At 31.1% G+C, this 26,121-nt stretch overlaps 1 protein-coding gene across 7 annotated transcripts; it reads right to left on the reverse strand.

Annotated features, from left to right (window-relative positions):
• Positions 1 to 3,710: 3,710 nt before the first annotated feature.
• LOC136234126 (uncharacterized) lies at positions 3,711 to 25,005 on the reverse strand. Of its 7 annotated transcripts, XM_066023897.1 has the most exons (5): positions 24,575 to 25,005; positions 24,160 to 24,257; positions 18,166 to 18,190; positions 17,889 to 17,952; positions 17,505 to 17,686 (listed from the first exon to the last, which is right to left on the reverse strand). In XM_066023897.1, exons 1-5 carry the CDS (start codon positions 24,660 to 24,662, stop codon positions 17,599 to 17,601), a joined length of 363 nt encoding a protein of 120 aa, XP_065879969.1. In that variant the 5' UTR covers positions 24,663 to 25,005; the 3' UTR covers positions 17,505 to 17,598. The 7 variants fall into 7 exon arrangements, 1 of the variants encoding a protein (XP_065879969.1); XR_010691060.1 differs by lacking the exons at positions 17,505 to 17,686; positions 17,889 to 17,952; positions 18,166 to 18,190 and adding exons at positions 3,711 to 4,122; positions 7,445 to 7,546; XR_010691063.1 differs by lacking the exon at positions 18,166 to 18,190.
• Between the last annotated feature and the right edge of the window lie 1,116 nt (positions 25,006 to 26,121).

Consider the following 26,121-nt stretch of genomic DNA (forward strand, 5'->3'; position numbering starts at 1 on the left):
GTGGATGTTAATATCTATGAACCGCGGGGATCCGCAAACCGCCCGTAAATCCCTGAAAAATAAAATAAAATATTATATATATATATATGCGATAATATATAAACTCTAATTAGAAATTGTTTTTAATTAAAAGTCTGACACTAGTTTATATCAGTATGTTGGTATAAACGAGTAACACTGGTGCAAACCAGTCTGCTGGTATACACTAGTGTTAGGTTTATACTAAAATTACTATTAAGTTGCTATTTTTTTTAATCAAATTTCTAATTCTATATAAATTTTTAACTTTTATTTGAGGATTAAGCATTTTGTGTTACACGTATAAAATGGTGCGGGAGGGTGTAGGACTCAAAAAATCTCCGAATTTTTTTTGGGATTCTCCGAAAATATTAAGGGCGTAATAGGGGATGTAAAACCGTCCCCACACCACTCTTTTTCTACCCCTAGTTCAGAACCTGGATATAAAATATCTGAGGTAAATGGAAGATCGAATGGCTACTGAATTTTCTAGAAAAGTTATGGTCTTACAATAGACAAGGAAGGTATAAGGACAATAGACTTTAACGTCCTTTATGGGGTATATCTCGTTACTGCTTCTATATTTGAGTGAATCCGTTATAGGTGAGAAAAGTGTTGATTGTAAAGCTTATTCCTATTTTTTTATGTTTTAATTGTTTTTTCGGGATTAGATAAATGATTAAGTAAATTCTTTATATGATTGCTGATGGTGGCCATAATTTCTAGGGACCTAGTATATGGTCCTACAACATATAAATGAATGATGGTACTGAATTTAGAGAACATCAGATTTTGTCTAAGTCAATAAATCAGGGCGATTAATAGATATTTACCTTATAAATGAAATTTGTTTTTCTATTTTTGTTGATAAAATTATGCTTTTTGCATGTGTAATCTAGGATTCTTGCAGTATAGTAAGACGTGTAATGCACATGTAGGCATTAAAACCTTAGAAGAGGTTCTCCAACTGAAGCGTGGTAGATTTCGTTCTACCCTTACAACGCCTAAGCGATCCATACAACGCAGCATTGATGCCAATAAGAGCTCCCATATGTGTGACACTTTAGATTTTTTAAAGCAAGATAGAGTAACACCGGAAGAACACTATCTTTTTCAAGGACCTTCAAATGATGCAGTGTAGTACCGAGTTACGAGTTGGACCTACCAAATTTTTTATGTCATTCCATATGGAGGTTACGAGTACAATTGCCAAAATTAGAATTCTATAAGTCGACTTTTTGATTGGCTCAAAATGAAGGCTATGCTTTGGATGTTATCAATCGCGGGTAACACTAGTTCAAACTAGCCTGCTGGTATAAACCAATGTTAGGTTTATATTAAAATTACTATTAAATTATAATTTTTTTTATAAAATTGTTAATTCTATATGAATTTCTAACTTTTTCTAATTAATCGCATATCCAATGAGTTACGATCCACCCGCGATTGATAATATCCAATAAATTACCTTTCATTGTAAAGCTAATCAACAAGTCCAATTATAGAATTCAAATTTTGGCAATCGTACTCGTAACCTTAAAATGTAATAATATCGAAAATTTGGTAGGTTCAACTCCTAGCTCGATATCGCACTGCATCATTTAGAAATCCTTGAAAAGGATAGTATTCTTCCGATGTTACTCTATCTTTCTTCAAAAACTTTAAAGTGTCATGTGTATGGAAGCTCTTATAGAAATCAATGTTGTGTTGTGTGGATAAATCAGGCGTTGTATGAGTAGACTTTTATCTACCATGCTTCAGTCGAAGAACCGCTTCTAAGGTTTTAACGCCTATGGTAGCATTGTATGTTTTACTATATACTGTCAGAATGCGATATTGCACAAGCAGAAAGCACAATTTTATCAACAAAAAGAAAAAAAAAATCTCATTGGTAAGTAAAATATCTACTAACCGTAATGAGTTGTGGATTCAGACAAAATCTGATTCTATCTAAATTCAATACCATCGTTCCTATATATGTTGTAGGACCATGTATCGAGTTCTCAGAAATTATGGCTACCGTCAGCGGCAATATGACCACTGACGGTGGGTATAATTCATGGGAACTCGGTACATGGTCCTACACCATATATAGGAATGATGGTATTTAATTTAAAGTGTATCGGATTTTGTCTGAGTAAATAAACCAGGGCGGATAGTAGATATTTTACTTACCCACGATATTTGTTTTTCTTTTTTTGTTGATAAAGTTGTGTTTTTTGCTTGTGGAATATCTGATTGATTCTGACAGTATATAGTAAGATGTACAATACTCATGAATGCGTTAAAACCTTAGAAACGGTTCTCCGACTGAAACGTGCTAGATTACAGTCTACTCATACAATGCCTAAACTATCCATACAACATAACATTGATTCAAATAAGAGCTTGCATACGTGACACTTTAAATTTTTTAAAGAAAGATTAAGTAATATCAGAAGAACACTATCCTTTTCAAGGACTTCCAAATGATGCAGTGCAATATCGAGTTACGAGTTGGATCTACCAAATTTCTGATATCATTCCATATGAAGGTTACGAGTACGATTGCCAAAATTAGAATTCTATGAGTCAACTTGTTGATTGACTTCACAAATTAGGGCATTGAATACTTTGGCCCTGTTTGGTAAAGAGCTTTTTGGAGTAAAATTAGAGATTGAGCCACTTTAGAGGCTTTGACTAGTCAAACCTCTAATATTGGTGTTTGGTGAAGAGAGGTGATAATTTGTGAAAAATCTTCAACCGGAGCTCTTCCATGTGAGGCGTCGTTGGGTTCGGCCGGAGACATTCCGATGCTTAAGTTGGTAATAATTCTAGAGAGAATAAACAGTAAGCATAAAGCAGGGTTAGAATAGTGTGTGTGTGTGCGCTTTTGATCCTAAGAATCTGAGGTATTTATATAGGTTTCTGTAACCTTCAACATTAATGGAAAAGCAGGTGAAGAGTTATGTCATTACTCATCTTTAATTGCTATCAATTCTCCATTAATCTCAACATTTATCCTTGACGACACGGCTGGATGAGATGAAGAAGAAAAAGGAGGAGGATTCCGAGAGTTACCTGGATACGGTCCGAGTAGCGATGGAAGCTCATGTGTTTCAGCTTGCAAATCAGCGCTAGTAGAAGGAGGCGATGCCACGAAATTTGTTGCAGGGAAGAAGTCCTCATGATGCCGAACAAATTTGCAAATATAAATTCTCTTAGTTGAGAAATCAAGACATAGATCACCAGAATGGTTTGAAGAGGGACCTAAATAGACACATAATTTTGAACGAAACTCAAACTTATGTCGATTATAGGGACGAAGTAATGGGAAAATGCCACTTCAAACAACACGCAAAGAGGAATAAGCAGGTTGTTTTTTGTGGAAGAGAAAAAATGGGGATTTATTACAAAGAGTTTTAGTAGGAAGAATATTAATCATGCACATGCTATGAATCATGGCATAGTTCCAAAAACAGAGAGGTAAAGAAGCATTAGCCAACAAGGTAAGACAAGTATCAACATGTTGAATTTTGTGTTCAGCAATACCATTTTGTGCATGTGTATGTGGACATGCAATTTTATGAACAATACCATTTGTTTGTAGGAATGATTGAAGTGCTTAAAATTCACCCCCAAGATTAGTGTAGAAATTATTAACATGAGCATTGTACTGATTTCTAATCATGGCATAAATTTTTTGAAAAGTAATAACAACTTCACTTTTATTTTTAAGGTAGAATATCCATCCAAAACGAGTGAATTCATCAATGATAATTAAAAATTAACGATGTCCATTGAAAGAAAGAACAGGCGTAGGGCCCCAAACATCCAAATGTAAATTTTCAAAAATAGAGGTGCCGGAACGCACAATTGAAGGTAAATAAGTTTTGGCTAATTTTCCTAGAGGACAAAATAAACAACTATTGATTGGTGCTGTTAACACAATCTTATTATTCTTCAAAATTTTGCTAACTGTTTGATTCTGACAATGCCTCAATTGTGCATGCCACCGTTCAAAAGACCCCTTCTCTCCTACTAGCGCCTCCTTTAACCTTGGTGGAAGCACATAAAGCCCATCCTTACTCGGAACGCGTAACAGGATTTCCCCATTTGCTTGATCTTTTACAAGAAAATGGTTAGGTCAAAATTCAAATAAACATGCATTATCTCCTCAGTAAGTGAATGCAGTAGTAGAGACATAACATTATTCTCAAAATCATCCCAAGCAGTATAAGCAGAATTAAGCAATAAACAGTTTTTTCGCGATTGAGGTTGTTTCCAGGTAAGTTAAAGTCTAAATGGACGGGACCATATTTAAATCAAGTCCAGGTAATTGATTTTGTTCAACATTTAGATTCTCCTTGAGAATTCTTAAGGATTATCATATTTTTAGTTTTCGTATTTTAAATTTTGCATTTCATTTTTAGTTTAGTTTACACATTAGTCTTTAGTTTAGAAAATAATAATTAGATTAGAAATAATAATTTTTTTTCATTAAAAGATATTAAAAATATATATTATGTATCTTAGTTATTTGTAATTAATTAGGAAAGTGTCTAAAAAAATCTCAATTGAATAAAAATTAAGAGAAATCACATCAAACTTAAAGTTTCTGCTCATATAAAGATTTTAAAAATCTCTACAGAGATTTTTGTTTTTAGAGTTTGATGAATTTCTGCTCATGCAAGGATTTTTGTTTTTTTTCAGCCTTAGATGAATTTCTACTTGTGCAGAGATTTTGAAAATCTCTACAGAGATTTAGGATGACCAGAGCACAACACAGCACCTTGCCAAAGGGCAAGGCGTGTCGCGATCAAGATTCTGAGAATCTCGATCGCGACACGCGTTTTCTTCTCGTGGTCATCCTAAGACATCAAAAGACATCTTTTCATTTTTCAATAGTCATGATTTTTGGTTTGAAACCTATAAATTAAAAACTTGACATCTGCGTCACGTTCGAAGAATAAGAAAATTGGATATAGGAATATTATTAGTGGAATTATTATTGGTTTGGTTCTAATAATAAAGAAAAAAATAATTATAAAAAATAGGGACACTACATAAAAAAACCTTGTGGTTTCAGCATTTGACAATTTGAGGACTATGAATCTTTTCTTGACAAAATGATACCTGAGGTTTGCTCCATTAGCAAAGTGAGGATTGTTTGTTCACATCATTATAATTATCATTATAATTAAAGGGCCTTTTCATCCATCAACTTATAAAACTGTGAATCCTATTATATGTCTATCAAAACTCTCTCTTTTCTATTACTGTAACCTTAATTATTAGTTATCTACTCAATCTACACTATCCAGACAAGACAACATCAATTATGCACTTGAGATATATACCACTTTGAACAAAAATAAATTTTTTTCTTATTGTGATAGTTAATGTCCAGAAAAAGCATTCCCTGTCACTGGTGTGAAAAAAAGAGAAATGGTAAATTCTTAAGGAATTAGAAAATAGAAGAGTTTTAAGAGACATATAATCAGATTCACAGATTGTTGATGGGTTTTGCCAAATAGCTAAATAAAATATTTTATTTTATGAGTTTTATAAGTTCATGGACGAAAAAACTCTTTAATCATGTCATATGTATTAAAGATGTGAAGAAATAATCCTCAATTTGCAAATGGAACAAACCTCGGGTATCATTTTGTCAAGAAAAAATTCATAATTCTCAAACTGACAAATGCTGAAACCACAGGGATTCTTTTTAAACTTATTCCTAAAAGATAATAATAATTATAATAAGTAATGATAAATTACGGAACTGAATTGAACTGATTGATACTGAAATTAAGTAATAAAGAACAGGTCTTAAAAGCCAATAAACAAAAAAAAAGTTTCTATATCAACTAACAATGAATTAATTCCTACAATGACTTGTGTACATGTAATTTTATATTTCAACTAATCAATGACTTATTCATACAATCAATTAGTAACTATTTTATCTTAAAATTCTCCAAATTAAAACAAATGCTTAATTAACTAAACTTTAGCAGTGCAACTAGTTGAAAATGGGGTAAATAATTTATTAGTCCCCTATTTTTTACCTAACATACTGTTTAGTACTCATATTTTGAAAAACACATTATAAGGTCCCTATCCTTTGTCACTGTTAACCCTTTGATTCTTTTATCTATTTTTTTTAGACTTTTAACCGTTATATTTGGCATAAACAGATATACAGAAAATAACAGAGTAACATGATCATTTTGTATTGTACTATAGCTATCTTGAAAGCCAAGATAAGTTCGGTCAAAAATCTAAAAAAAATAGACAAAAAGGATCAAAGGGTTAATATTGACAAAAGTTAGAGACCTTATAATATGTTTTTCAAAATAGGAGGACTAAACAGTGTATTACGTAAAAAGTTGACAACTAATAAATTATTTTGAGTTTCTAGACAAGTATAAAGAATATAAGAACGGGATGGCTATGAAACAAATAGACTACAGATGAAGTATATCCAAAGTATTATGCAAATTATCTGTCAAAATAGGACATAAATTTTTTTTTTAAATTCAATGGCATAAAAACTAAAAAAAAAAACTAGAACCAGTGACGAATACAGGATTACTCATTTACGGGGGTGATTTTACATGTGCGTTTGAGGATTTTTTTTATTTATGCGTGTTATAATTTGAATTTGATTTCAGATGGACTACTAGGCCAAAAAAAATTAGTAATTTGGATTTAAGGAGGCCTAAGAGGCAAAAAAAAAAATTAGAAATTTGGATTTAAAAAGGCATAATAGGCCAATTTTTTCTTAGAAGTTCTGATTTATAGAGGCCTAACAGACCAAAAAAAATTAGAAATTTTGATTTAGGGAGTACCTAATAGGTATAAAATATTGAAATTTTGAATTTTGGACAAGCTTAATCCATAATGAGATATATTTAGTTTTTTTATTAGTAAAATGCTAGTTTCTAAAAAAATTATAACATATTTTTATTTTTATTTTTAGTTTTAAAATTTAATTTAGAAATTAAGTTGTTTGAGTCTCAAAAATAAGAAATTAATTTTTTTTAATGGAAAAGACATAATAAAAATGAGTTCAAAAGTGTTATGCAAATAAATAAATAAATTAATAATGATAACCTATTTTATAATTATTGAAAAATAAAATTTAAATAAATAAACACTTTCTAAAATAAATTTAGGTTAGGGGAATTGAACCTATGATCTTTTAAAAAGGAACAAATGTTTTTGACCATCTCATCTACCTTTAAACAATGAAAAATTACTACATAGAATCTACATAGAGTAATATTAGGGGGGTCGAAACTACTCATGACCATGGTGGTTCCGGCAGCTGGAGGGGCCCGGGCCCCTGACTAGAACTATCATTTGTAGAATAACAAAATAGGTAGCATGAGAGAAGCATATTCTGTGTTAAGTAAATTCTTTATATATTTTTTTCACATACCCTGCGAGCCTACATTTTCCTTATCCGTTAGTTCTTGCAACAGCCGGAGACTCTCTATTACTCTTGTAGGAACACAAGAACAGATGAATCATCCATCTAACCCTGAAGAAAACAATCAAAACATCAACAATTTTAGAAATCAGCTTTATAATCAACATATTTCTCACCTTATAACGGATTCTACCAAATATAGAATCAGTAAGGAGATATATCCTATAAAAGACGTCAAAGTCCATTGTCTCCATACATTCCTTGCCTATCGTAGGACCACAACTTTTCTGGAAAATCCAGTAGCCATTCGGGCTTCCATTTATCTCGGATATTTCATATCCAGTAATGCACACAACATGACATAGAGGTTCTGAACAGATCATTCAAACGTTTTCTTTTATAGTGAATTGTCTATCCAATGAGTTATGATCTAGCCGTGGTTGATAACATCCAATGAATAGCCGTTCATTGTGAAGCCAATCAACAAGTCGACTTATAGAATTTCAATTTTGGCAATCGTACTCATAAACTCCATATGGAATGATATCGGAAATTTAGTACGTCTAACTCCTAGCTCGGTATTGCATTGCATCATTTGGAGGTCCTTAAAAAGGATAGTGTTCTTCCGATGTTACTCTATCTTGCTTCAAAAAATTTAAAGTGTCACGTATATGGAAGCTTTTATTGGCATCAATATTGTGTTGTATGAATAGTTTAGGCGTTGCAAGAGTAGACTGGAATCTACCACGCTTCAGTCGGAGAACCGCTTGTAAGGTTTTAACGCCTACGTGGGTATTGCACGTCTGACAATAAGCAGGGAAGGTATAGAGACAATGGACTTTGACGTCTTTTATGAGATATATCTGCTTACTGATTCTATATTTGGGAGAATCCGTTATAAGATGAGAAATATGTTGATTTTAAAGCTGGTTGCTAAAATTGTTGATGTTTTGATTGTTTTCTTCGGGGTTAGATGGATGATTCATTTGTTCTTGTGTTCCTACAAGAGTAATTCAGAGTCTTCGGCTGCTGCAAGGACTAACGGAGAAGGAAAATGCGGGCTCGTAACTTTTAGTATGTGAAAAAGAAGACTATACTGAAATTTTTAACATCAGTGACAATAGATGATGACTCATTTGTTCTTGTGTTCCTACAAGAGTAACAGAGAGTCTTCGGCTGCTGCAATGGCTAACGGAGAAGGAACATGCAGGCTCGTAACTTTTAGTATGTGAAAAAGAAGACTATACTGAAGTTTTTAACATCAGTGACAAGAGACGGTTTACATGGTCCTACAACATATACAGGAACGATGGTACTGAATTTAGATAGCATTGGATTTTGCTCGAGTCCACAAACCAGTGCGGTTAATAGATATTTTACTTACTAATGAGATTTGTTTTTCTCTTTTTGTTGATAAAATTGTGTTTTTTGCTTGTGCAATCTCTGATTCTTGCAGTATATAGTAAGACATGCAATGCTCACGTAGGCGTTAAAACCTTACAAGCGGTTCTCCGACTAAAGCGTGGTAGATTCCGGCCTACTCTTACAATGCCTAAACTATCCATACAACACAACATTGATGCCAATAAAAGCTTCCATATACGTGATACTTTAAATTTTTTGAAGCAAGATAGAGAGTAACATCGGAAGAACAGTATCATTTTCAAGGACCTCCAAATGATGCAGTGCAATACCGAGCTAGGAGTTAGACGTATTAAATTTCCGATATCATTCCATATGGAGGTTACGATTGCCAAAATTGAAATTCTATGAGTCGACTTGTTGATTGACTTCACAATGAATGACTCTTCATTAGATGTTATCGACCATAGGTGGATCATAACTCATTGGATAGACGATTCACTATAAAAAAAACGTTTGAATGATCGGTTCAAAACTTCTATATCATGTTGTGTGCATTATTGGATATGAAATATCCGTGATAAATGGAAGCCCGAATGGCTACTGGATTTTCCAGAAAAGTTGTGGTCCTACGATAGGCAGGGAAGGTATAGAGACAATGGAGTTTGACGTCTTTTATGAGATATATCTCTTTACTTATTCTATATTTGAGAGAATCCGTTATAAGGTGAGAAATATGTTGATTATAAAGCTGATTTCTAAAATTATTGATGTTTTGATTGTTTTCTCCGGGGTTAAATGGATGATTCATCTATTCTTGTGTTCCTACAGGAGTAATGGAGAGTCTCCGACTGCTGTAAGGACTAACGGAGAAGGAAAATGCAAGCTCGCAACATTTAGTATGTGAAAAAGAAGACTATACTGAAATTTTTAACATCATTGACAAGAGATGGAATTGTCAACTTCATATACCGTTGCATGCAGCAAGGTATTATTTGAACCTAGAGTTTTTCTATACAAACTTGAACATAGATGATGATGAAGAAGTTCGTTCGGGTTTGATCGAAGCTATACAAAGATTAGTTCGAAACTATGATGAATAAGATAAAATCAGCAACCAACTTCTTTGGGATCGAAATGCTGAAGGTTGTTTGGAAAGGAAGTGGCTATTAGGCTTAGGACAACAAAATCTCTGGGTGAATACATTTTGTCTGTTTGAAAAGCTCAAAGCTAAAATAATTCTAAAAATAGGCAGTAGCATGCGCAACTTGCCTAATAACCTAACTTACAATATCTGTTTTAAAAAATATTCTTTTTTTTTTCAGCCGAATGGTGGATTGCTTACGACACTACAACACCACAGTTGCAGAACTTTACTGTGCAAGTGCTTAGTCTAACTTGCAGTGCATCAGGTTGTGAATGTAATTGGAGTATATTTGAAAGTGTAAGTCAGCCTTAAATTTAATATTTATATCTTAGTTAATTTCTTATGATTTACTGTTTTTATTTAATAATTATACTTATGATTTTTTTTATATATATTTGTAGATTCACACTAAGAGGAGAAATAAGCTAGCCCAAGAACGTTTGAATGACTTAGTATTTGTGAAATATAATCAGGCGTTGAGACGTCGATATGAGATGCGAGATCGCATTGATCCGAACTCTTTGAAGGATATAGATGAAAGTAATGAATGATTGATAGGTAGAATGGAGGGAGAAGAAGGAAATGCAGATGATGCTTTAGTGTTTGAGAATGATGATTTAACTTGGGGTGTAGTTGCTAGAGCTAAGTGGGGTTGAGGAAGAAAGATATCCATCTCGAAGCAAAAGTATTGCTTTGACCTTATGTGGTAAGACTAAAGGAAAGGTAAAAGCGAAAACAACTCCTCGTCCTCATGTGAGAGCTAAGTCATCTATGCCACTAATAGATGAGCGGGAGAAGGATGATGAACATAAAGAGGAGGAAATTGGAGATGAAAATGATAGTGGAGGAGTTTATGGAGAGGAAGATATTAATTTGGAGGATGATCATGATGATAATGATTAGTTTCTGTTATATGTTTTTTATTGACAATGAATGGTTATTAGTAATATCATTAGTTATAATTAGGTACTTTATGAAGGATGAATGGTTTTTGACATTTATGATTTAGTATTATGTTTATGCTGTTTTATCTTGTTTGTGTGGTTATAAATGTTTTTTTGGTTTATACTTAACTAATAAAAGAGTATATATTTTTATTTTATACGCCTTTAACAACTATGTTATTTTATGAACAAAAATTGAAAAACAAATCTAATTGGAAAGTAAAATAACCGCCCTGGTTTGTGGATTCAATTCCATCTTGTTTTAGAATACAATGATTTGAAGAACAACATTGAAATACCACCAGAAAACAAAGACATAAAGCCCAATTTAGCCCTTAAACTACACCTAAAATCAATTAGGTTCCCACTCTTTCAAAATCACCAATGAACATCTTATCCTCTACTCATATTCCCAATCAACTTCTATTTTTACTTAATATTACTTTAAGTATTTGTGGGAGCTATTATTATTATTTTTTTTTTGAAAGGAAGAGTTTCACTGGTTCAAAAAATACAACCATACCATTTTTAAAAGCACTATAGTAGGTAATACTTATTTAAGATAAAATCTCTAATCAGAAATAATACATAATTTTTTTGGTTACAAGATGGTACCTAATTTATTTTTATGGCATAATTGTTAAGGGTTTAACCATTATTATTAATAAAATCAAACTGAGTTTAACAATATTGAACTTTAAAGTGTTATTGTATTAAGGGGTGTTTAGCTTTTCTGAACAGTGTTTATCGTTTCACTCCAAACCACAGAAAAAGTAGTGTAACATTTTTTTTATATAAAAACAACAGCTTTTTAGAGCTTTTCACGAAAAGATGTTTGTATATATTAGATGTTAATATTATTCCTATTTCTATAACATTATTACTAAAAAAACAAGATGTTGTCCTATTCAATAAAATTATTATTTTTAATAATCATTTATTTATTTAGATTATTTTTATTAATTTGAATTGAATTTTTTATTGGGGCAAATTCCAAATGTAATCATGTGGTTTCACCGATTTATAAATAGATGTTTGTGTTTTTTTGTTGCTAAAAAAGGACTAAGGTCCTCGTTAGCAAAACTAAAAGTTTTGAAGTTGACATGATCGGTTTTGACCGTTGATTAACTCAAATTAGAAAACTCCAATAATTGAATTTGTTTAGTACCACATTTACCATGAAACTATGTTTTTTATTTTCCAAAATTATAATTTTTAAAACTTTCTCACTCTAAACGTGCACTCTCTCTCCTAATAAAAAAATACTTAAATGATCTCAAAATTAAAAATTAAAGAATTAAAGTTGCTCAAAAATACTTTCACTGTATTTCCTCTGGTTTGGAATGAAACGTTAAAACGATGTTCCGAAAAGTTGAAACAAGCACCCTCAGTTAATCGCAACATCAAACAACTAACTACAACAAAATTAACAGCTATTAACTAACAACTGAACCAAACAGAATATAAAATCATTAACCAAAAACATTTCAAATAAACTTGACAATCAAGCATGACTAAAACTGTACAAATATTAGCTACATATAATTAATTAAAAAAAAACTCAAAAACGACACTATAAGCGGGAAAAAAGACTTGCATTTAATATTTGTCTCTTAAACAGGTACCAAGTCTTCTCTCCCAAATCTGAACGAAAGAAGGGTAAATGAACCCAAGTCTTCTCTCCAAATTCCTGTTGAATCTGCAAATTGGAGCAACAAGTGGAAATGAGTTAAAAGTTTTACTCATATGACCCAAAAATTCCAAGAATCCACTTGATTCTGAAATTCATGCAAGTTAAATAGAAAAGATTTGCCAAAAACTACATCAGAAATTAATGATTGGAAATTGGAAAATCAACTTACTAAATAAAGAATGCTACCGCCATGGTTAAATTGAATGAAGATCACACTGGTAGAAGAAACCCATAATTCGAATAACACTTTATTCTGAAATTCATGTGAATTGAATAGAAAATGTGTCTCCAATCTCAATTCAGTTGCTGTTATCCCGCTGCAAAAGTGAAGAACCTCTTTGTTTCTTGTTTTGATTTTCCACCCCAGAGACGAGAAATGAAGAAACTGAAGAGATGGTGGTTTTTTTTTTTTTGTAATTATGAATTTTTATTTTAATTTAATGTTTTGAATAATTATTATATATTAAAATAATAATTTACTCCTACTTTAAAGGTTACCAAGTTTTATGTTAAAAGTAGTTTAAGATTTTTATAATTTGACAAAAGTGAAAATTTGTTACCTACCATGGGTTATCTCTATGGTTACTTTGTTTTTGACAAAGTATCGTTACTTGGTGTGTTCTCACCATTGGATGATGGAGCATAAAATTAATCCAACGGTGAAAACATACAAAGTAATGCTTACTTTGTAAAAAACAAAGTAAGCATAGCCTTTACCATTATTCTCTAATAAAGCACTGTATTTTGACTTCTATGTGATTAACCCTATAAAGTTTACATTTAAAAAATTATTTATAATTATATCAAGTTATAATTTTGATTTATGTGAGACTATCTATTTTAAAAAGTGGAATTTATAAATTATAGGTTTAGAATATATTGGCTAGGATTTAGAATTTATGAATTGGAATTTAAAAATTTTAAATTATGATGTAAAATCATACTTTATTTGTTATATATGAAAAATAATGACATATTCATAATTAAACTTACTAAACTGATTTAGTTGTAATTTTGTAGTTAATTATGAAATTTATATAACTAACCCGAAATTCCATTTCTATTTCTATTTCCTTTTTATTTTATTTATTTTCTTCAAATAAATGTTTGTAATTTAATCATTAACTAGTCGAAAACCCGTGCGATGCACGGGGTATGAAACTTTTATATAATTTAGATAAATAAATAAATTGACATATTTACTTTTAAATAATTTTATATCATGCTATGAAAAAAAAATTTATATTATGTATATTTGAAATTAATATATATTTTTTAATGATAATTCAAATTAAATTAATTTTAAAAATAATTGACTACTTTTTTATAGAATTTTAACTAAAGATGAATGATTTATTTATTTTTATAAAATTCAATGATTTGTACTTTTTAGGAATTTTAATACATTTTCATATTCCAAATATTCTGTGAAACAATAATAATAAAATAGCAGATTAATTAAGAAATATATTATAATATAATAAAAAACCAAAAATTGAATTAAACTATAATTAAAATTAAATATTATATTTACGATACAAAAGAATTACAATATAGGTTAAACAAAAATTGAATTAAACTACAATTAAAATTAAATATTATATCTACGATACAAAAGAATTACAATCTATGTTAAAATGGAAGCAACATCAATATATTATTCTATAAACTATTACAATCAATACTTTTCTAATGTTGCATATGAAGAAACTTTATCAATTCAATATGTTACATATAAAAAAATAAAATTCGTAAGAATTAGTCACAAATTCATCTTGATGATAATTATTTTGGTTGATGGAATTTCATGATCACCAAGTATTCGAATTCAATTATTCATTCTGCTACAATAACCCAATATATCTAATTGAATCAATTTAAGATGATGATTTCTCCTATTTTCATCTCGTAATATCTCATCAAGACATTCGATTAATTTGTTCTTCATTCTTTCACTATATAGAATATCAGCAATACTCGTAGATATCACTTATTTGACTTCATTAATATTTTCTAATAATTATATATTCTTGAATTTTGTAAGTAAGAAAAACAAACAAAAGAATTGAAAAAAAAATGAAGGGACGAAAAAGATAATTAGGAGAGAACCATCTTTCTCTCGGGTTTTTTTTTTTGAAAATAAGAGAGAATATCGAGACATAAGCGTATAAAAATGAGAGTGGGAATATTTTTTGCCCATTAATTAAACATTTTATTTTTTCTTAATGAAGTATTAAGTCCATAAATTAATTTTAGTTAAATAGAATTAAATCGCAATTGTAACCACTCAGTACAAAAAAAAACGTTTTATAATTAATATGTGAAATTAATTATATTAATTAGAATCATTATGCTCAACATTTGAGAATTTGAAGAGATTCAAATAATAATATTTTCTTAATTAATATTTTTCAATAATTTGTCCTATGATCATATTTCATTTTCATCTGTTAAAAACTCTTGAAAATACTAACAATTTTATATGAACCATAATATAATAGTTAAAAATTATATAAGCCAATGTTGCAAAAGCAATTATCTCAATATCCATAATTAATGTACATTTTTAGGATTTTGAGCATCAAAATTTATTTTTATTTACCTTGAATTTGAATTCGTATCTAGCATAATCCACATTCTTTAAGAATAAACATCTTATCAAGCGTATTAGATGCTTACAATCTCATTGTCTAGAAAATTGGAAAAAAATAACTTCTTGATGATAATAATAATAATAATAATAATATAACATAATTTATATTGAAATAAACTTCATTGTAAGTATAATATTCTAATATCTCTTTAATATTTTATTTAATATGTCTCAAACTTCAATGAACAACTATCGTGTGAAACTTTATATCTATTTGTACCAAAATGCATAAAAATAAAAAATACAATCCATATCAATTAGCTAAACTCAAACTAAAAAAAATGAGTGGATTTCAACATGTTGCGAATTAGAAAAATTAATCTAACTTCAATTAAAACTAAAAATTGAGTTCATAAAAAGCCGAAAATCTAAATTTTAGTTAGAGTTAACAATCAAAATGATAACACCTAGGAACATATACTAAAAAAGAATGCAAATATACAAAATCTTTATTTTAGTCATTTTGAAAAATAAATAAATAAAAAAGAAAACATGGATAAGGTAGCGAGAGGTATGGAATCTAGATAACGACAGAAATGGAATTTCATCTCTGAAAGATGAAACTATAACAACAATTGTTTAATAAAAATAAAACAACAGCACAATTGAGAAAGCCAAAAATTGAGTTCATATAAAGCCGAAAATCTAAATTTTAGTTAAGAGTTAGCAATCGAAACGATAACACCTAGCAACATATATTAAAAAAGAATACAAATTTATAAAATCTTTATTTTAGTCATTTTGAAAAAAAAAGACAAATAAAAAGAAAACATGGATAAGGTAGCGAGATGTATGGAACCTGAGTAACGACAGAAATGGAATTTCATCTCTGAAAAACGAAACTATAACAATTATTGTTTAATAAAAAAACAACAACACAATTGAGAACAAAAATAACTACAACATATGAAAAAAAAAATCGAATAATTACCTTGAGAAACATAAGAATTTCTTGTAATTTTTGACACTTTTGTGTTTTCCGGTTTTAGTTGTTCATGCATCTTCTATTTCTGTCGGATTTCTTCAATTGAAGTTATCAGTTTGGGAAAAAAATAAATAAAAAAGAAAATATGGATAAGATAGCGAGAGGTATAGAACCTGGGTAACAACAGAAATGAATCTGAAAGATGAAACTATAACAACTATTGTTTAATAAAAATAAAACAACAACAGAATTGAGAACAAAACAACTACTACATATGAAAAAAATCGAATATTTACCTTCGGAAATATAATACTATCTATCGTGACCAATGAATATAATGGTAGAATACTATCTATCATGTTTTATATAGAAGTTTATTTGTGACTTTTGGATTTCCTTTGCTTTGTGTTTTTTCATCTTCCCGTAACTCTTACTTTCTTTTATTATTTTAATTAATAGGCTAGCAATTATTTAATATATTATAAATATAAATTTGTTATTTTTAATTAATTAAATATTTATTTTTAATTAATCAAATATTTTTAATCTGATTTTTTACTACGTTGACAACTCATCAAAAAGACCTCTAAAACACTAAATGAGGTGAATTGAAAGAATTTTTTTAATCCTGAAATAATAAACTCTTATATCAATTCTTAGTCATCTTATAATATCCTCAAATTATATATACCGAACTAAGCAAGTGCATTTACATATAATTAACAAAAGCTTTAGGGTCCGTTTGTTTTATCTGTTGTTTGCTGTTTCTTGTTACGGTTTGCTGTTTGAAAATGTTGCTGTTCCAAAAAGCAGAGATTCCCTGCTTTTATAAAAAGCTACTTTTCGGCTACAAAAGGCAAACAGGAGGTATCTAACCAAACATCTTAAACTCTCCTTTTCAAAGTGAAAAGACAAACAGGAGGTGGAAAAGCAGCTACCAAACACCCCCTTAGTATAATACATATGATTTCAATATGTTAATGAATATCTCAATTAATTAAATGAAAAGCAGAAGCATCAAGAAAAAAATCAAATAGACATTTGTGATCCTCCCAAAGTTGTAATTTCTTTGCTTAAAATATATACCTCCCAGTAAAAGTTGTAAATTAGTTGATTGATTAATATTCTACACATTTGATGTGAAATCTTGGACAATATCATATAATTATATTATAGGAATTCGATTTCTATTTTATATTATTAAATAATGTAATGCTAATAACTAATATGATTAAAAGAAATCTATTTTGAGGGTAACGGTTAACATTCCTATAAATAAAATTGAAATATTGAAATATTACTAAATAATATATTAATGAATTCGTAAATAACATTTTGTTCCATATTGAAAGAGATTTAAAGAACTCATAAATTCCAAAATAATTGCTAGCTAGATAAAAATGAATTGAACCGAACTTTTTTACTAAACATTAAACCGATCAATCTTCCTTTTTAATATTGATCTTTTTGGTGTTGATTTTATTCATTGAATGTTGATCTTCAGTACCAATACTATCTTCAAAATTTCTGCATACATAACTTGATAAGAATCCATATCGTCAATTGGTTAAAAAGGAAATCCCTCATGTTCAAAATCAATACTAATATTAAATCGCTATGCACAATTTTAGAATCTGCTCAAATTAAAATAAAATCCAGCTTAATCTGCAATAGATGAAATTTCATATCAGAAATTCTCTAGTTATACACAGAGTGAGGAGGTGGATACCTTGTTAATGCAATTGTAAAAAATTGAGTTACTTCCAACATGATACCTAGAAATCTTTGGATTGCTAGAGATCCCTCAATTTATATGAGAAGTAACAAAAGAAAAAGTTTAGATAGCCATGTGTATTGCCAAATAATAGATCAATGAAAGAATGGAAAATAGTCAAAAGGAAATAAAAAAAATAAGAACAAAGCATGGAGAAGAGAGAGAGAGCAAGCTAGAAAATTGTGGAATGCAATGTATCCATATGAGAGGGAAAATTTTGAGATGAAAATACCTGTCCAAGCAACCAACCAACCATTCTTCAAGGCACCGTTTATAATTTTTCGGAAACATAAGCAATTAGAATATACAGTTTGAAATTACAAAACAATTTTAACAAATTAAGGAATTCTAATTGAACCCATAATTCCTATCATGTATAACATCTGCAACAATTTTTTAACAATGTCAGAAAAATCACTTCACATCATTCATCAATTCTAGAAATTTAAGTGCTTTTAATTCCAAATCCAAACATACTTTGAGCTTTCATTCATGGCTACCAATGTAGAGTTTTGTTTGTAAACTTAACAGATCAAATCAAATGCTGCTTATTGGATGATGAAAAATATAAAGGTGAGATATGATTCCACAACATGTGTAGAGAGGGCGAAGAAGTAAGGACGAATAGTTTAAGGAATTGAAACTATGGAAGTTAATTTTGGAGAAGTTGGGATTAAGATTGTGAAAGTAGAGGACGAAAACAACAGTTGTGGGAAGAAGAAGTTGAAGATGAAGGGGGCGAAAATTGAGGAGAGAGTAGTGGGAGGAGGAGTGGAGAGGTTATTTTTTAAAGTTAATTATATTGTAAAAAATTAAAAAGAAAATTATGATAGTAAAAATCTAAGAAATTGACATGTCAGAAAATGTATCTTGCTTTAAGTATATAGATTAGTTAGCATCTTACATTTTTTTTGACGAGTTTAGTATCTTACAATTAAATTAGATTATACATGTTTACTCTATGAAATAAAATTGATATCCTTTTGTTCATATTTAATTAAAGAAATAAGTAACATTTTTTTATCAAAATTAATAATTAATGTACTAATCAATTTACAATATAAACATTTAACTAATTTTATGAACTATATAATTTTTTTTTTTTGTAAAATGTAATTAGCAACTATTTATGGTAAAATATCAGTATACCTAGTAATTATAGCAAAACATCAGTATATGGAGTACTTATTTGTATAATGTAAATATTTATAAAATAAATTGGATAAAAGAGTAAAAAAAAAGTTTACCCCGGACAAAATGTGTATTTACAAATTGTCTTTGGTTATCATGAGTGTGATGTGCGAGAATTGATATACAAGAGGTAGAGGTAGAGGTAGACTTCAATGTACGTCTCGAACTTAAAGAGTGTGCGAGAATTGATTTACATGAGGGGTTTCGGAAAAGTAACCCAACAAAGAAATTCTTTGACAGACAATTCGATTGTCGAACATGTTCTTATCAATGATGCTTGTATATATCTGTTTATAGACAAAGGTGCAGTGTGCTTATAATATGAACGCACTCATGGTTGTAGGTTCTCGGAAAGCATTGAATTGTCTGTTTCGAGGATCTAATCCATGAGATCATGACTGTCGGACCACACTTCAAAGAGGCAAACAACTTCGTGTGGCCATTCCAGCTAAGCGCACCACTCGAAGGTCTGAAGAGGAAGAGAAATCACTATGTTGAAGGAGATGATGCTGGAAACCGTGAGTTCGTATTAGGGGGGCCGAAACTACTCGTGACCATGGTGGTTTCGGCAGCCGGAGAGGCCCGGGCCCCTGACTAGAACTATCATTTGTAGAATGACAAAATAGAAGCAGATTTTGTGTTAAGTAAATTCTTTATATTTTTCTTTTTCACATACCAAGTACTGCGAGCCTATATTTTCCTTATCCGTTAGTCCTTGCAACAGCCGAAGACTCTGTATTACTCTTGTAGGAACACAAAAAGAGATGAATCATTCATCTAACCCCGAAGAAAACAATCAAAACATCAACAATTTTAGAAATCAGCTTTACAATCAACATATTTCTCACCTTATAACGAATTCTCCCAAATATAGAATCAGTAAGCAGATATATCTCATAAAAGACGTCAAAGTCCATTGTTTCTATACCTTCCCTGCTTATCGTAGGACCACAACTTTTCTGGAAAATCCAATAGCCATTTGGGCTTCCATTTATCTCGGATATTTCATATCCAGTAATGCATACAACATGATAAAGAGGTTCTGAACCGATCATTCAAACGTTTTCTTTTATAGTGAATCGTCTATCCAATGAGTTATGATCCACTCGTGGTTGATAACATCCAATGAATATCCCTTTCATTGTGAAGTCAATCAACAAGTCGACTCATAGAATTTCAGTTTTGGCAATCGTACTCGTAACCTCCATATGGAATGATATCGAAAATTTAGTACGTCTAACTCCTAGCTCGGTATTGCACTGCATCATTTGGAGGTCCTTGAAAATGATAGTGTTATTCCGATGTTACTCTATCTTGCTTCAAAAAATTTAAACTATCACGTATATGGAAGCTTTTATTGGCATCAATGTTGTGTTGTATGGATAGTTTAGGCGTTGTAAGAGTAGACCGAAATCTAGCACGCTTCAGTCGGAGAACCGCTTCTAAGGTTTTAACGCCTACGTGGACATTGCACGTCTTACTATATACTGCAAGAATCAGAGATTGCACAAGCAAAAAACACAATTTCATCAACAAAAAGAGAAAAACAAATCTCATTGATAAGTAAAATATATTTTAACCGCCCTGGTTTGCGGACTCGGGCAAAATTCGATGATCTCTAAATTCAGTACCATCATTTATGTATATGTTGTAGGACCATGTACCGAGTCTTCAGAAATTATGGCCACCATTAGCAGCCATATAGAGTTCTGCATCGCCAAATTTATCCACATCTTCAAAGTCTAAAATTGCAGCCTTTTCCAGATTAGATGCTTCTGCTTGTTTTTGCCATATATTGCTGAATTTTTTCGGTCACATGGGTTGGACATTTTGAACACTTTATGGTATTACTATTGGAATGTAGGAGTAGAATGGAAGGGTTCATGAAAATCAAATTTGGTGACGATGAAGATTTGGGTTTGAAGAACTCTAACTCTATATGATCGCAGACGGTTGCGATAATTTCTAAGGACCCGGTACATGGTCCTACAACATATACAGGAACGATGGTACTGAATTTAGATAGAATTGGATTTTGCCCGAGTCCACAAACCAGGGCGGTTAATAGATATTTTACTTACTAATGAGATTTGTTTTTCTCTTTTTGTTGATAAAATTGTGTTTTTTGCTTGTGCAATCTCTGATTCTTGCAGTATATAGTAAGACGTGCAATACCCACGTAGGCGTTAAAACCTTAGAAGCGGTTCTCCGACTGAAGCGTGGTATATTCCGGCCTACTCTTACAACGCCTAAACTATCCATACAACACAACATTGATGTCAATAGAAGCTTCCATATACGTGATACTTTAAATTTTTTGAAGCAAGATAGAGTAACATCGGAAGAACACTATCCTTTTCAAGGACCTCCAAATGATGCAGTGCAATACCGAGCTAGGAGTTAGACGTACTAAATTTCTGATATCATTCCATATGGAGGTTACGAGTACGATTGCCAAAATTGAAATTCTATGAGTCGACTTGTTGATTGACTTCACAATGAAATGGCTATTCATTGGATGTTATCAACCATGGGTGGATCATAACTCATTGGATAGACGATTCACTATAAAAGAAAACGTTTGAATGATCGGTTCAGAACCTCTATATCATGTTGTATGTATTACTGGATATGAAATATCCGAGATAAATGAAAGCCCAAATGGCTACTGGATTTTCCAGAAAAGTTGTGGTCCTACAATAAGCAGGGAAGGTATAGAGACAATGGACTTTGACGTCTTTTATGAGATATATCTGCTTACTGATTCTATATTTGGGAGAATCCGTTATAAGATGAGAAATATGTTGATTTAAAGCTGGTTGCTAAAATTGTTGATGTTTTGATTGTTTTCTTCGGGGTTAGATGGATGATTCATTTGTTCTTGTGTTCCTACAAGAGTAATTCAGAGTCTTCGGCTGCTGCAAGGACTAACGGAGAAGGAAAATGCGGGCTCGTAACTTTTAGTATGTGAAAAAGAAGACTATACTGAAATTTTTAACATCAGTGACAATAGATGATGACTCATTTGTTCTTGTGTTCCTACAAGAGTAACAGAGAGTCTTCGGCTGCTGCAATGGCTAACGGAGAAGGAACATGCAGGCTCGTAACTTTTAGTATGTGAAAAAGAAGACTATACTGAAATTTTTAACATCAGTGACAAGAGATGGAATTGTCAACTTCATATACCCTTGCATGCAACAGGGTACTATTTGAACCCGTAGTTTTCTATTCAAACCCGAACATAGATGATGATGAAGAAGTTCGTTCGGGTTTGATCGAAGCTATACAAAGATTAGTTCGAAACCATGGTGAACAAGATAAAATCAGCAACCAACTTCCTTGGGATCAAAATGCTGAAGGTTGTTTGGAAAGGAAATGGCTATTAGGCACAGGACAACAAAATCTCCAGGTAAATACATTATGTCTGTTCTTTTTTAAGAAATGGATATTAGGCTGCAAGTCACTTTTGAAAAGCTCAAAGCTAAAATAATTCTAAAAATAGGCAGTAGCAACTTGCCTAATAACCTAACTTACAATACATATCTTAAAAATAGCCGAATGGTGGATTGCTTACGGCACTACAACACCACAGTTGCAGAACTTTGTTGTGAAAGTACTTAGTCTACCTTGCAGTGCATCAGGTTGTAAACGTAATTCGAGTATATTTGAAAGTGTAATTGAAGTCTAACTTGCAGTGCATCAGGTTGTGAACATAATTGGAGTATATTTGAAAGTGTAATTGGAGTCTAACTTGCAGTGCTTAGACTAAGTTCATTGTGCATAATTAGATAATGTCTATATATTATGAATTTGGTTAGATATGCAAGGTCCTATATTAAGTGATGCTCAATGGCTCCATATGATTCATGAATATCAATGGCAATTTCTGGCAGAAAATTAGCTAATAACAGTCTGAGTTAATGCAGATGAAGAAAACATTCAACCATCAATTCAGTAGGAGGGAAAATTTGTCGAGAACTGATCGATGTTTTTCCATTATTATTAATAATCAAATTGAGTTTAACAAATATTGAACTTTAAAAGTGTTATTGTATTAAGGGGTGTTTAGCTTTTCGGAGCAGTGTTTATCGTTTCACTCCAAACCGCAGAAAAAGTAGTGTAACATTTTTTTTTTAAAAACAGCAGCTTTTTAGAGCTTTTTACGAAAAGATGCTTCTATACATTAGATGTTAATATTATTCCTATTTCTATAACATAATTACTAAAAAAAAAAACAAGGTGTTATCCCGTTCAATAAAATTATTATTTTTAATTATTATTTATCTATTTAGATTATTTTTATTAATTTGGATTGAATTTTTTATTGAGGCAAATTCCAAATATAATCATGTGGTTTCGTCGATTTAAAAACAGGCGATTGTGTTTTTTTTGTTACTAAAAGAGGATTAAGGTACTCGTTGTTGGCAAAACAAAAAATTTTGAGGTTGACATTATCGGTTTTGACCATTGATAACCTCAAATTAGAAAACTCCAATAATTGAATTTGTTTAGTACCACATTTACTATGAAACTATGTTTTTTATTTTCCAAAATTATAATTTTTGAAACTTTCTTACTCTAAAGTTGCACTTTCTCTCTCCTAATAAAAAAAATACTTAAATGATCTCAAAATTAAGAGTTGAAGAATTAAAGTTGCTCAAAATATAAACTGCCGTATAAACATGACCAAACAATGTATTTCATGCGGTTTGGAATGAAACGTTAAACGATGCTCTGAAAAGCTGAAGCAAACACCCTCTTAATCAGATAATAATAAACAGTTAATCGCAACTTCAAACAACTAACTACAACAATTAACAACTAACAACAACAACTATTAACTAACAACTGAACCAAACCAAGCAGAATATAAAATCATTAACCAAAAACATTTCACATAAACTTTGACAATCAAGCATGACTAAAACTGTAAAAAGATTAGCTACATATAATTAATTAAATAAACTCCTTCAATTAGCATACCAAAGCACAAAAACGACCCTATAAGCGGGAAAAAAATGGAAAAAAAACTCACATTTAATATTTGTCTCTTAAACAGGTACCCAGTCTTCTCTCTCAAATCTGAACGAAAGAAGGGTAAATGAACCCAAGTCTTCTCTCCAACAATTAAACCTGTAATGTGTCAGATAAAATTGCATTTTATGAAGCGTTTGATTGATGATTTTGAAAGAACAATGATCTGATTGATTTTGAGTGTATAATTTAAGAGCTAAAATGAGAATTATGCCTAGAATAAACTCTAAAATCTTGAGTTATTGAATATAATTATCTTTCTGAGTTGCAATAAAAGAATAAACCCTAAAATCCCAAATCAACATCTAACTAGAACAGATTCGACCTGTAATTGGATGCTTATATTATATACAAAAAAGAAACAGATTCGACATGTAATTAGCACAAAATAGAGTTTTTATATTAAAAAAAGTTACCTGAGAAAGGAGATATCCACAAGATTTCTGATGTTCTCCATTTCGGTCTCTCTTTTCTATTCTTTGTTTGTATCCTTTGACTGTCCATTGTTTTATGTCTGATTGGTTCTAATTGGATTTTCTGTTTTGTTATTGCTTGAAATGATTTCGTTTGACAGGATGAAGTTCAGTGAAGGGTATGAGAAGGAAGTTCAACAAGAGGGAAAAAAAAACAAAAAAAAAGTGTTCTATCTTCATTTACGACAGGATGATTTTGAGTCTCTGCTCCTCAAAACCAGAACCTGGTCTAAAGAATAGAGGAGCAAAACCTCCTGGATAATAGAAAAATTGAAGGAAAGAGGAAAGTGTGATTGTTTTAACCCGTGAAGATGAAGATGAAAAGTACATTGGAGAAGTGTCCTGGACAACCCCCTCTGCCCTTTCTTGTCCTTTCCTTGTCTGTCTGTTTTACAGAGGAAGCAGATTTGGGGACCATGAAAAATTGACTCGGTCTTTGTATTTTTTTTTTCTATAAGTGTATTGTATTATGTATGTATTTGGATGGGTTGGTTACATAAACATCACAACAAATAATGGTAATATCTAAAACAATGGTAATATCTACTTTTTAGATCAATATTGATAATATAATCCTTAATATATCAAAAACAATGATTTTATTTTACAATTGTCAAGTTGTGGTTTCTAATTCTTGTATAGGATAAAAACGTGGTTTCTATAAATAATAATAAAAAAAAACTGTCATGTGATTTTTTTTTTTTTTGAATTTGTAATCACATCGACTGATTTTCATATATATATATAATTTAAAATTTTAATTTTATATTTTAAAAATATAAATTTTAGACTTTAATTTAAAAAAGGTTAAATACTAAAATAAACGGCGATTGGTTGGCGCAGTGGTAGCATGGCGCCGCGCTTGGTAGGGCGGTCTCAGGATCGATCCCCCACAACGGCGATTGGGAGAGGTTTAAATACCGTAATCTTTGGACCCGCCCTGAATCCGGATTAGTCGGCCAATGACAGGGCGACCCCTTATCTCCATATCTGTTCCTGATATGTGCCGAAGGTCTATCTTCCTTGATTAGGAGAGTTGAGAGCTGTGGAAAACTTAATGGTATCAGAGTAAGCCGAAACAGCCCCTCAATTACTCATCTATTCTTTGCGGATGATTCACTGCTATTCTTCCAGGCGGACAGTAATGAAGGTGCGGTGCTGAAGGAGATTCTGAAGTTGTATGAAAAGGCCTCCGGACAATCCTAGTCAAAACCGTCGCTCAATCTATCCCGCAGTATATGATGAGCTGTTTCCTCCTCCCCAAAACCTTTTGTAATGAACTACAGGCCATCATGGCTAGATATTGGTGGGGCGATAATGACAATAAGAGGCGGATTCATTGGCTTAGTTGGAACAAAATGTGCATTCCCAAATCACACGGTGGCTTAGGGTTCAGGCATTTATTCTCCTTTAACCAAGCTTCACTGGTGAAACAGGTTTGGCGCATAATTGAGAGGCCTAACTCATTATGCTCGTTGATATTCAAATAC

The sequence above is a fragment of the Euphorbia lathyris genome, chromosome 6 (assembly GCF_963576675.1).
Source record: "Euphorbia lathyris chromosome 6, ddEupLath1.1, whole genome shotgun sequence".
In the NCBI taxonomy this organism is placed as follows: domain Eukaryota; kingdom Viridiplantae; phylum Streptophyta; class Magnoliopsida; order Malpighiales; family Euphorbiaceae; genus Euphorbia; species Euphorbia lathyris.

Coding starts and splice junctions, on each gene's coding strand:
- LOC136234126 (XM_066023897.1), bottom strand. CDS start 24,662: ATGGACAGTCAAAGGATACAAACAAAGAATAGAAAAGAGAGACCGAAA. Junction 24,258..24,574: donor GTGGATATCTCCTTTCTCAG/GTAACTTTTTTT, acceptor GACACATTACAG/GTTTAATTGTTGGAGAGAAG. Junction 18,191..24,159: donor TTAAGAGACAAATATTAAAT/GTGAGTTTTTTT, acceptor GGTGCCTTGAAG/AATGGTTGGTTGGTTGCTTG.